Source organism: Gekko japonicus, unplaced genomic scaffold, assembly GCF_001447785.1.
Source record: "Gekko japonicus isolate JY-2015 unplaced genomic scaffold, Gekko_japonicus_V1.1 scaffold379, whole genome shotgun sequence".
Lineage (NCBI taxonomy): Eukaryota > Metazoa > Chordata > Lepidosauria > Squamata > Gekkonidae > Gekko > Gekko japonicus.
This window is the reverse complement of record NW_015168057.1, coordinates 723,290-736,722: the sequence shown is the minus strand read 5'-3', so window position 1 is coordinate 736,722 and position 13,433 is coordinate 723,290. Positions and strand designations below refer to the sequence as shown.

Here is a 13,433-nt window from a genome sequence, read left to right as displayed (position 1 = left end):
TGTATCCTTATATGCTGCTGAGGTGGCCCCCGTATGACAGCCAATGTGACGTAGCAGTCAGGGCTTCAGAGCACGGGAGAGGCTGCAGGTGTGTGGGGGGTGGAAAGCTGAAGAGTGAGGGGGAAATAAAGGTAGGTTGATGATTGGCTGGGAAGGAGATAGGGTTGCCAACTCCAGGTGGGAAATTCCTGGAGATATGAGGGAGCCTGGAGAGGGTGAGTTTTCAGGAGGCGTGGGACCTTGGACAGGCCATAGACTCCACCCTCCAAACCAACTATTCCCTTCTGGGGAACCATCGTTGCCAATCTCCAGGTGAGTGCTGGAGATCACTCAAAATTACAACTGTTCTTTAGGTAGCAGAGATCAGTTCCTCTGGAGAAAATGGTAGACTCAGTGTCATTATATCCTGCTGAGGTCGCCACAGCAAATTGACACTGAGTGTCCAAGGCCGGGGCACACGCCCAGAGCCTCTTTCTAGAGGCCCTTGTATGTATTTCCACAACGGGCCTTTTTTCTAGTTTTTATATATGCAATATATATAAAAATGCAGCCATTTTATCATTATCTTTGTGGCAACTTTGCAGCCATTTCAGATTGCTTTCAGTTTGGCTGCAGTTCACTTGAGGGAGTCAGGAAGAGCTAGACTTCATACCAGAAACAGATGAATGATGGGCTTTAAAAACAAAAGCAAAACAAAAAACAACAAACAAACCATTCTGTTTTCCTAGATTTTGTAAATGGTAATAGTTCTACGTGTAAATGCAGTATCTAATATGTTGCTCTGGCAATAATGGGTTAGATCCAGCCAATCTTGTCACTCAGTCTCAGCCAGTTCTCCTCCTTACTACAGCCCCCATCTTACATGACATTTGTCGATGTAGGTCCCATGATCCCCAGCACAGCCTTTTTGGGTGGTCAGAGAAGACCCTCCCTCCCTCCCTCCCTCCCTCTCCTTCTTTCCCTTTCCCTCCTCCTTCCTTCCTTCCTTCCTTCCTTCCTTCCTTCCTTCCTTCCTTCCTTCCTTCCTTCCTTTTTTTTATTATAAACCAGAAGAAAAGCTGGTTGGATCCAACCCAACATTTTACATTCTCCCTCTGTATTTAGTTCTTAATTTTTGTGATACATCTTTAAAAAAAAAATTAGGCAGCATTGTACAACTTTGTGCCTTGGCCTAGTGTAAACTGTTGATCGGCATAACAGTTACAAAATGGAGGTGGAGGCAATTTAAACCCACGATAACAACAAAAACAATCCAAATCCAACACAAAGTCCGTTGTGCTCTGGCAGATTGAGTCTTAATAATCCTGTTAAGATGAGTAGACCTTCCTCCCTGCTTCTGCCAAGATTTAACTATTTCAGCCATGTCTTTTAGCATTGCCTACATATCCATCAACAGAGAATAGGTCAGCCATACCACCCTACTGTTTATTTATTAATCATCTGGCAAACAAACCACTCTGTATCCTGCCCAGCACGGTAATATTTGTGATGTAATTTGTTTGGATGCCCAAATGTCACCAGCGCTGATTGTAAGAGATAAAAAAAAAATGCACTTGCTCAGCACACCCAGCTCTGGGCTAAAATGTAAGCATGAAATCTCTGGTTTATTTTTGTAATAATGTTTACAGCTGCTTAATGACCCTGAAAAGGTTCAGGAGTCTGGTGCTCTGTATTTCTTAACAGGAGTATATTATCACATCATAACAACCTTAGTTAAGCAGTCTCTTGGCTACAACGTTAAGAATCTCATTTAACAAAATTTCACCATCTATTCCACATGGTTTCTTCAAAAACACCCATTTGTGTATTACTGGGCACTAGGTGTGTGCAGGATTTTTTTTGTTTTGTTTTTTTCCTGGATTCAGGTATATTTGATAAGAAAAATATCGATATTTCATGATATTCCTGAATCCCATACTGATACAGTATTCAGATTTGGTAAATATTCAGGAATCCCATTTCTGGGTCTATTATACCCTTTGGGGACCATTAAAGTCAATGGCAAGCCTATCCTGGGGTATATTCAGTGGTTGGGGGGGTTGAGGTAGAGGCACCACATTTGCAGCGTAGCTGCTGGAGCCTCTCCTCATAGGAACTCCCAAGGTTCCAAAAGATTGGACCAGGGGGTCCAATTCTATGGGCACCCAAAGAAGGTGCCCCCATCTTCCATTGTTTCCAATGGGGGGAAATAGCAAGGCAATACAAGGCCAGCAAAATGTCACAGAAGATTTCTGCAGTAGAAAGTGAAGTGTGTGGGGGAGGCATTTTTGCAAGGTCAGCAGCAAAACCGGTGTCACTGTAAGTGCCAAAATCCAACAGGACTAAGGTCAAATCCAGGAATCTCTGAAATAGACACTTGGGGTGGGGGATTTCTGCAAGGACAGCAGAACCTGTGCAATGTACTAGTGCCCAGCAGCAGAACCCAGTGCCATTGTACTAGTGACCAGCAGCCCTGTAGCCAGAAAACGTTGGTGGTTGGGCAGACCAGAAACTGAAGGGCACTTTCCCTTTTCTCCCCCCCCCCATGGAAAGTGAAACTAACCAGAAGTGGCAGGGTGTCTTTACTGGAAGAGTAGGTGAGGTCGTGGAGGGGCAAGGGTAAGGGGCGCAGTGCACTGGTGGTGGGGAGAGTCCGGGGATCGGACATCCTTCTGGGGTGGGGCAGGGCTCATCCATGGTGCGGCTGCACCCTCAAATGCCCCACTGTGGCTACCGGCCTCATACCCAACAGCAGAGTCCAGTGCCATTGTGGCAAATGCCAGCTCAACAGGAGTGATGTCAAACACAGACTCACAATATGAGTGGGGGGGGGGCTGCAAGGACAGCAGAACCAGTGAAATAGTGCCCAGCAACACAACCTAATGCCAACCTACTAGTCCCCAGCAGCAGAACCCAGTGCCATTGTGGCAAAGCCAGCTCAACAGGACTAATGTCAAGCACAGAATCACAATCGGAGCGAGGAGGAGGTGCGTTGCAGGTTGCAAGTACAGCAGAACCAGTGTAATAGTGCCCAGCAGTACAACCCAGTGCCAACGTAGTAGAGTGCAGCTGCACACACTTGGAACACAGAACAGTGAACGTTAACATCCCCCTCCCCCAAAAAACAACCTCCTAGAAATTAAAGGTTAGAAATATGGAGGGGGGGGGATTCCTGAGGGAAAAGGACTTAAGATGGAAGAGAAAGCAAGAAGACCCTAAACCAAAAGCCCCTCCTAACACACCAGACCAAAAAAAAAAAGAGAGGAGGGGAGCAGAGGAAACAAATAACAGAGCCTCAGCCCGGGGGAAAGAAAGGGAAAAAACGAAGAATGTTGAAGGAGAAAGAGAAAATTCAAGTCAAATAATATTTTTTAAAAAACCAAGCAGAATCCCCCAGAAGCTGCCAAAAGAACCAAAAATGAATAAGTTAATCAAATTTTAAACTCCAAAGAACCAAAGCCAAGATCGAAAGCAAACCAGTCACTGTCTACACTCTTTTCTGGGCAGGTAGGATATGAAGTTCACAGCAGAGTCTCTCAGGCAACGCACTCTCCAAACCTCTCTCAGCAATGGAGTCTAGCTCAGCTTTGTTGTTCGAGTCCGACTCTTTGCGACCCCATGGACCAGATCCCGCCAGGCCTTCCGGGCTTCCGCCGTGTTCTGAAATTTGCTCAACTTCATGTTCATTGCATCTATGACACTGTCTAACCATCTCATCCTTTGCCGTCCCCGTCTTCTTTGACCTTCAATCTTTCCCAGCATCAGGGTCTTCTCCAGTGAGTGCTCCCTTCTCATTTGGTGGCCAAAGTATTTGAGCTTCAGTTTCATTATCTGGCCTTCCAGGGAACAGTCAGGGTTGATTTCTTTGAGGATTGACTGATTTGTTCTTCTTGCAGTCCAAGGGACTCTCAAGAGTCTTCTCCAGCACCATAGTTCAAAAGAATCTATTCTTCGGCGCTCGGCCTTCCTTATAGTCCAGCTCTCGCAGCCATACATGACTACTGGGAATACCATTGCTTTGACCATGCGGACTTTTGTTGGCAGGGTGATGTCTCTACTTTTTATCATGCTGTTTAGGTTCGCCATCGCTTTCCTCCCAAGGAGCAGGCGTCTTTTAATTTCATGGCTGCAGTCACAGTCTGCGGTGATCTGGGATCCCAGGAACGTGAAGTCTGTCACTACTTCCACAGCTTCCCCTTCTATTTGCCAAGGAGTGATGGGGCCGGATGCCATGATCTTAGTTTTTTTGATGTTGAGCTTCAAGCCCACTTTTGCGCTCTCCTCTTTTACTCTGAGCAAGAGGCTCTTTAGATCCTTTTCACTTTCAGCCATTAGAGTGGTATCATCTGCATATCTGAGGTTGTTGATCTTTTCCCCAGCAATCTTAATTCCCGCTTGTGATTCATCCAGGCCAGCATTTCGCATGATGTACTCTGCATATATATTAAATAAGCAAGGTGACAGTATACATCCTTGTCGTACTCCTTTTCCTATGCTGAACCAATCAGTTGTTCCGTATCCGGTTCTAACTGTCGCTTCTTGGCCCTTATACAGGTTTCTCAAGAGACATGTGAGGTGGTCTGGTACTCCCATCTCTTTAAGGACCTGCCATAGTTTGTTGTGATCCACACAGTCAAAGGCTTTAGCATAGTCAATGAAGCAGAAGTAGATGTTTTTCTGGTACTCTCTTGCTTTCTCCATAATCCAGCGAATGTTGGCAATATGATCTCTCGTTCCTCTACCTCTTCGAAACCCAGCTTGTACTTCTGGCAGTTCTCTATCCATGTACTGTTGAAGCCTAGCTTGTAGGATCTTGAGCATGACCTTGCTAGCGTGTGATATGAGTGCAATTGTGCGATAGTTTGAACATTCCTTGGCATTGCCCTTCTTTGGGATTGGAATGTATACTGATCTTTTCCAATCCTGTGGCCACTGTTGCGTTTTCCAAATTTGCTGGCAAATTGCGTGCAGCACTTTAACAGCATCATCTTCTAAGACTTTGAATAGTTCAGCTGGAATACCATCACCTCCACTAGCTTTGTTGTTAGTAATGCTTTCTAAGGCCCATTTAACTTCACATTCCAGGATGTCTGGCTCAAGGTCAGTGATTATACCGTCGTGTTTGTCAAGGACATTGAGGTCTTTCTTGTATAGTTCTTCTGTGTATTCTTGCCATCTTTTCCTAATCTCTTCTGCTTCTGTTAGGTCCCTACCGTTTTTGTCCTTTATCATGGCCAGCTTTGCATGGAACGCTCCCTTGATTTCTCCAATTTTCTTGAAGAGATCTCTAGTCCTTCCCATTCTATTGTTTTCCTCTATTACTTTGCATTGTTCATTCAGGAAGGCCTCCTTATCTCTCCTTGCTGTTCTCTGGAAATCTGCGTCATATCTCTTAGCCTTTTGATACTGTCCATGGGGTTTTATTGGCAAAAATACTGGAGTGGGTTGCCATTTCCTTCTCCGGGGGATCATGTTTGGTCTGAGTTCTCTGCTGTTGCCTGTCCGTCTTGGGTGGCCCTCTACGGCATAGCCCACAGCTTCATTGAACCACGCAAGTCCCCTCGCCACAAGTCAGTGATTCATGAGGGGGTCTAGCTCAGCTAGGCCTTTACTTTTATGCTCTTTGCTCATGTACAGAAGAATTACAAAAAAAGAGCAAGCTTCTGTGATTGGCTAAAGAGCCATGTTTCTCCTAACCTGAAATCCTATTTGCCAGATTGCCACTGCTCCTTTCCTCCTCCCTCCTGTTCCCTGGGAAATGGGTGGGGAAAGCAAGGTAGTTACTTAGTTGGACTTCATATTTGAAGCCAACAACCTTGCAAGTTGCAAACCTGCAATGCATTGTCGTTTGCAAAAGCATTGCAATGATTGGCTGTAAGGCACTACAGATCTCCTTAAGGGGCTTTTGTCATTGGGCTGCAGAGATGCCTCTTTCCCCTCCCTCCTGTTGCCCTGGAAACCAGAGCTAAAGGCGGGAAAGAGCCGTAGAGGAGAGAACTGAAAGTTAACTTTGGTCCGAGTCACACGGGCTGGAAAATGCGGGGGGGAAGCATGGCTGTTTGCCCTGGAGCAAATTAATGCGCGGCCGCCCGATCACACATCCCGTCGAGGTGCCGTGATTAGGGGATGAGGTGCCGATCACACGGCTATCCTGCAGCACGGCAAAGAAGCGGTGTGGTGCGATCACACCAGCAATTGCTAGGCACCGCTTCCATGGCAAACGGGTGGTTTTTTAACCGAAGTTTGTGCACATGCGCCGTTGGGCGCTTTTGCGCATCCTGTGGAGACTTGGGGGGGAACCCTTGTTTGCGACGGAACATCGTCGGGCACCAGATATCACAGGATTCCACCGGAAACGCGATCAGATGCCCGCCCTTGCCCCACGGTGTCCGGAAACCAGTACCTCATAAGTACTAGTTTTTTACTCCGCATCTTCGGCGGGAAGCCCCGGGTTAGCCATGGGAGCACTACGCTTCCCAGATGTCGTGGTGTGATCGCGCCCAGAAAATCTGCCTATCATCCGTATCTTTAGCGCAGCAAATGCTCCGTGTGACCGGGGCCTTTGTAGCCCCTTAAACCTCTCCATCAGCAGCTATTCGGTATAGCTGAACCTATTCTAAAAAGCCGAAAAATCAGCTTTATTCGGGGTCAGCTATACTGGTAACTGGTCATATTCTCTGATCTGTATTCATTTTAAAAATACCTGGAAAATACTGGTAAGGTATTGTTTGGGTATTTTTTCCGCCTTGGATACAGACAAATGTACGCCCCTACTGGGCACCAAAGGAGTCTTGGGTAGCCATGGTCTAGAAGATAATTAATCTGTGCTTCTAAGAATTTCCTTCCTTAATGACCGATATGAAGGCTTAAGTGTTGGATTCTGCCATTACTCAAAATACTCATAGATACTGGTGTCCTTGATCTTCCATGGAAAGGTAGACACAAGTGGACATTTACCTATACAAACCAGGGAAGCATAATTTAGATATGTCATCAGAATCTTACTCTGTGTGTTCATACCAATGAGATTATCTCTCCTGCCAACTCACTGAATTGGATCCAAACTAGGCATTGGATGCAAACTATGGGGATGAGAACTATTGGATCCAAACTATGGAGGCTGGATCTAAAGACATCCTTCTGCTCAGCCTTCCCGTGATTGGAAGGGCTCCTTTTGTGAGGTTTGGACACATACTGTTCTATGCACTTACTTTGTTGGCTTAGCTAGGCCTATTTAGGCTGCGGTCACACGGAGCATTAGACACGCTAGAGAGACGGAAGATAGGCGGATTTTCCGGGCGCGATCTCACCGCCACATCTGGGAAGCGTAGAGCTCCCGTGGCAAACCCGAGGCCTCCCGCTGAAGATGCGCGGTTAAAAACTAGTACCTTGGAGGTACTAGTTTCTGGTAACTGCGGGGCAAGGGTGGGCGTCTGATCGCATTTCCGGTGGTAGTTCCAGCGGCCACCCATGCCTCCTCGTATAAAGGTTTTTTGTTGCAACTGGCCATGGGATGCACACAAGCACCCAACGGGGCATGCACACACTTTGGTGTCCGGAAAAAAAACACTACCCGTTTGCCGCGCTGCTTCTTTGCCATGGCGCAGGATTGTGGTGTGCTCGGCACCTCCCCCGTACCACGGGACCTCCACGGTACGTCTGCTGGTGCAACCACGCGTTATTTTGCCCTGGGGCAAACAGCCACGCTTCCCCCCCGCATTTTCCTGCCCATGTGACTGGGGCCTTAATTGTTTTTTTCACTTAAGAAAGTACTGGCAACTGTACAATCAGTGTGGATAGCACTGTAAATTATCATGAGGCCTAAAACAAGGTCTCAAGCTACTGCCTTAGTGAAAGAGTATCCTGTATATCTCACAATAGGTGTTCAGATGTTGTCATGATAAGAACATAAAAAGAGCACTGCTGGATCAGAGCAATGGTCTATTTAGTCCAGCTTTCTGATTTCCACAATGGCTGACTAGATGCTCCAGAATCCAGCAATCACAGAGTCCACTTTCCCGTCCCACCCCACTGCTTTCTCCCAGCAAGTGACCTTCATAAATTTGCTGCCTCCAAACATGGACATTCCATTCAGTTGCCATGACTAGTAGCCACTGATGGACCTCTCGCCCTTGAATTTGACTAATCCTCATACAAAGCCATCTAAAGTAGTGGCTATCCCTACATCCCAGCCAGTAAGTTCTACAAATTAATTACTCTGTTTGAAGAAGTTAAGTGTAAACACTTGGAATTCACTTTAAACAAGCCCAGAAGCTTCAGTGTACCCAGTACAAATTTGTAATTATTTTGTATTTTGCATGGAACAGCAAATTGTCTTATTCCATTGCCCAAGCTGCCTTTGAAACTCTTCTCTGTATCAAGAATAGACTGCCATGTGGCATTGCTGGACAGCTGTCCAACAGACGTCCAAAACCCTCATTTGTCAGTTAAAATATTTTGTCCTTTTTTATCGTGGAGAAGAGCAGAGAGACTCCAAAAGAGGACAGATTTTCGGTGCGTTTTCATCTGATCACATAACTTTTGAGTTTCTTAAATACTTCTTTGTAAGCAACAGTTTCTACAGTTTTAAAATGGAGTGGCTTTAAAGAAAACGATGCATTTCCCCCTTTGAATAGGCTAGCTAAAATGGCAAAGAGAGAAGATTATTATTAGGGGCAATTATGCTGACCAGCACAGAGTGCTCCTGTTTAACAAACAGCGTTGAGTTCTAATTTTCTGCCGTGCACAGTTTGTAGGTACCATTTGTACTCATTACCGTATATTGAGAAAGTTATTAAAAATACTTAAACTTGTTGAAGCTTCCTGTGACACCTTCTCTGGCTTTTAATTGGGTTTTATCGAGTTCCAGGAGAGAGCTCTTTGGAAAGCTAATCGGAGTCCTTTAGATTGGCTCTTGTAACCGGTTGCGAGAAGGACTGACGGTTGGCTAAAACCGGACAACTTTTTCCTAAATCCGAATGCTCGCACCAGCAAATTAAGGAGATCATTTGCACTTCTTGTGATGGGTACCCTTTCCAAATGATGGAGGGACGATTGCTTTGGAACAGAAGGGTTAAATCTTAATCTCAGAGGTTTGCAAAGCTGCAAGTCGCAGTCTCCTTAAAATTTAATATACCTCGTTAATGCTTACTTGCAAACACTGAAGGATTTTTATGATTATAATCATGTGTTACAGCACCTAGTACTGTTTCTAAGCCGCATACTAATCAGCTTAATGAGATATTACTGCACTTTTTGTTGACTAAAGCAAAATCCCTTTTATTGTTCGAAAGCTTGTCCTTTACTTTATCCCCCCCAAAACATTATTGTGTTTTATTGTGTACCAGTAAATATCATGGCATCTTTTCTTCCCCCTCCCCGTCAAATCATAAAACCATCTTTCTCATTGTAGAATGCGGAATTTATTGAATATGCTTAATGGGACTGAAAGTTTTATAAATGGATTTCTATTTTTGTGTTGTGTTTTTTTTTAAGGGGGAAGTGAGTGAGAGGCATAGCATTTCTCTTTTTATATAGATTAGAACATGTAAACAGGTGCAGTTTCACAGGGGAAGGAGGGGTTGAAAGAAGTTGAAAGCATAAAGCCACTTATTTAACAGCAAGATATTCAAATTGGTAATGTGTTCGTTTTAAAAATCCTAATTAATATATGCAATCAGAAAGTATGCAGTGTGATGAAGGCCCTGTATAATTAAGACAAAATGTAATCACAATTGTACCCTATACACTTGACATTTAATATACTTTTTATTGGGTTTGGCAAGGGTTCTTTTGTATTATCTGTAGCTGAAATATAACAGATTTTGGTAGGTCTGATGTGATAAAATGGGGCTTGCTCCAAACCTAAATTTCTTCACTTCTTTTCCCCCCCACTCAGGGATGGAGGAAGCTAGTTTGTGCCTTGGCGTTTCTTCAGCTGTACCAGAGGCTGATGCCCACCTCAACAGCTCCATTCTCAATGGACAGTATTCTATGAGTCAGAAGCTGCACCAGATAACATCCCAACTTAGTCATGCCTTTCCAGAACTTCAGAACAGGCAGAATCCCGAGGAAAAGACAGGAGGGCTTCTAGAAGAGAAGAGCCACGTGTCTTTAGCAAACCAGCCAATCAGCAGCCAGATGGCCCTCTTAGCCAATCAGCTTAACAGAGAGGTCGACACCAGTTTGAACGGGAGGGTAGATCTGCAACAGTTCTTGAATGGACAGAACTTGGGCATCATGTCACAGATGAGCGATATAGAGGACGATGCCCGGAAGAACAGAAAATACCCATGCCCCCTTTGCGGGAAACGTTTCCGTTTTAACAGCATCCTGTCTCTCCACATGCGCACCCACACGGGCGAGAAACCATTCAAGTGCCCCTACTGCGATCACAGAGCAGCTCAAAAGGGAAACTTGAAGATTCACTTGCGCACTCACAAGCTGGGGAACCTGGGCAAGGGCCGTGGGAGGGTCCGGGAAGAGAACCGGCTCTTGCACGAGCTGGAAGAGAGGGCCATCTTGCGGGATAAGCAGATGAAGGGCAGCCTTCTGCAACCCAGACCTGACGTCAAAGCACATCCTCATTCGCAGCCCGTGCCTCTTGCCAACTGCAATTTGTCCATGCCCACCAACCATAGCACCCCAGATATTTCCAACCCCGTTCCCTCTCCAAAGCCTGCCAGTGTACAGGAGGAAGTGGTCGCCACCACTGCTGGATTTCGGTGCACTTTTTGCAAAGGAAAGTTTAAGAAACGGGAAGAGCTGGACAGGCACATCAGGATCCTTCACAAGCCTTACAAGTGTACTTTGTGTGATTTCGCCGCCTCGCAGGAGGAAGAGCTGATCAGCCATGTGGAGAAGGCTCACATAACGGCTGAGTCAGCTCAGGGCCAAGGTTCCAATGGGAACGGCGAACAGTCCGCCAATGAGTTTCGGTGTGAGGTGTGCGGGCAAGTCTTCAGCCAAGCCTGGTTCCTGAAAGGCCACATGAGGAAGCACAAGGACTCCTTTGAGCACTGTTGCCAAATCTGCGGGAGGCGCTTCAAGGAGCCTTGGTTCCTCAAGAACCACATGAAGGTGCACCTGAACAAACTGTCCGTGAAAAACAAATCCCCCAGCGACCCGGAGGTACCCGTGTCCATCGGCAGCATGACACAGGAAGCTCACGCGAACTTGTACTCGAGATACCTATCCTGTTTGCAAAGTGGCTTTCTCCCTCCTGACAAAGCAGGTCTCAGTGAGCAGAATCAGACTTACAACAAAGGAGAGTTGCCCATGAAAGAGAGGGAAGTTCTGGGCAAGCTCTTGTCTCCCATTGCTGGCATGGGCCATAGCGTTGGTGAAGGGGACAAGCATTCCTTACTGGGCTGTCTCAACCTTGTGCCTCCTCTCAAATCCAGCTGTATAGAAAGACTACAGGCTGCAGCCAAGGCTGCTGAGATGGACCCTGTAAACAGCTATCAAGCTTGGCAGCTGATGGCGAGAGGAATGGCCATGGAACATGGCTTTTTGTCTAAAGAGCACCAGATACAACGGAGCCATGAAGACACTTTGGCAAACGCCGGAGTTCTGTTTGATAAGGAGAAGCGGGAGTATGTGTTAGTAGGAGCAGATGGCTCCAAGCAGAAAATGCCTGCTGATTTGGTTCACAGCACTAAAATGGGCAATCAGAGAGACTTGTCAAACAAACTAGACCCTTTGGAAGGCAGTAGAGATTTTCTGTCTCACGGCCTGAACCAAGGACTCGATTATAACATGCAGAGTCACAGCAACGCGAAAGAGAAGCCAACTGAGTGCCCAGACTGTGGCAGGGTTTTTAGAACATACCACCAAGTTGTTGTTCATTCCAGGGTCCACAAGAGAGACAGGAAGGCGGAAGATGAGATCCTTCAAGGGAACCTTGAGGAACGCCGAGGGTCCGGGAGTGATCAGGAGTCTCAGTCGGTCAGCAGGTCAACAACACCGGGGTCCTCCAATATTACCGAGGAAAGCGGAATGGGAGGTGGTCTCTCACAGACAGGAAGTGCCCAGGAAGACAGCCCACATCCTTCTTCGCCTTCCTCTTCAGGTAAGGCAACTTTTTGTTTTTCAGCTAGATCCACTCACATAGCTCGTTCCAAATATTTTTTCCCCATCTGCAAAGGGCTGATACTTTCTGTTAGATTTCCAAGAAAATGCATATGTTCTATTGAGCAAATTTTACTGTCTTACCAACAGTGGTATATCGGTTTTTTAAAAACAGTAACTTCCATTTATTTGTTCTTGGCCTTCTGTTTATCACATAATTTAGCTTTCTGTAATTTCCCGAAAGTGGAACGTGGCAGTTGTTTTCGTGAAATAGAGATAAACGGTTTAGTGATCTTCTTGATTTCGTTTTTTCTTCTTCTTTTGTCATCAGCTTCTCTCTCTTGCATACCCTCTGCTTCCAGGTGGAATGGGCATGCATAAACTCTTGACAATGCTAGCTTGAGATGGGTGAGATGCATTCATGCACAATGCTGGGGCCACTTCCAGTCCCCTAGATTGTATACACACTATGTACAGTGGAACCAGAGGTCATTTCGGGGGGGAACGCGGGGGAACACAGTTCCCCCGGGTGAGGTGCAGGGGGCGGGGCACATGATGACGAAGCCCCGCCCCCTGCTTCCGGCCGCCCCGCTTCCAGCCCTCATTCAGCCAGGAGGAGGCAGGAGAAGAGGGAGGGTAAGTTGTTTCCTCCCCGCCTCTCCCCACCCCTGCCTGCCTGGGGCCAAGGAGGGCCTTGGCGGGGCTTCCTCGCACTCCCGCTGGCCTTGCAGGTCCACCGCCGGGCCCCTGATGTCAGGGGGTGTGGCATATGCTAATGAGTTGTGCTAATGAGTTCCCCTAGCTCTTTTTCTACGAAATGACCCCTGAGTGGAACCATTTATTTATTCTCAGTATTACTGACTCACATCCTACCTTTGTTCCATTATGAAACTCCGGGGGGCATACATAGGACTTCTGGGAGGTCTCCTGTTAAGGCACTGATTGGACCCAGGCCTTCAGCGAGGTGGTTAGATGTTGTGTGTGCTCTTTCAACCATATTGTGAGCCCAGTATACTGTGCTTTGAAGATGCTGCAGTGACCTCTAAATCGCATGCATTATTTGCTGTTATTATTATTATACTAATTTGGACATTTATTTGTGTATTTATTTATTGAACATATTTTTAATCCTACTTAAGAACATAAGAGAAGCCAATGATGGATCAGGCCAATGGCCCATCCAGTCCAACACTCTGTCACACAGTGGCCAAAAATACCAGTGCCATCAGGAGGTCCATCAGTGGGGCCGGGACACTAGAAGCCCTCCCACTGTTGCCCCCCCCCCCAGCACCAAGAATACAGGGTATCACCTGCCCCAACCTGAGAGTTCCTATCTATACCTTGTGGCTAATAGCCACTGATGGACCTCTGCTCCATATGCTTAT

At 46.4% G+C, this 13,433-nt stretch overlaps 1 protein-coding gene across 1 annotated transcript in view; it reads left to right on the top strand.

Moving 5' to 3' along the window:
* The window catches only part of ZNF536 (zinc finger protein 536), a 452,775-nt gene that overhangs the window by 81,960 nt on the left and 357,382 nt on the right, over window positions 1-13,433 (top strand). Inside the window, exon 2 of the mRNA XM_015414498.1 lies at window positions 9,878-12,049. Within this exon, the coding sequence (XP_015269984.1) occupies window positions 9,880-12,049 (2,170 nt within the window). The 5' untranslated portion in view covers window positions 9,878-9,879. The remainder of the gene's footprint in view (window positions 1-9,877; window positions 12,050-13,433) is intronic.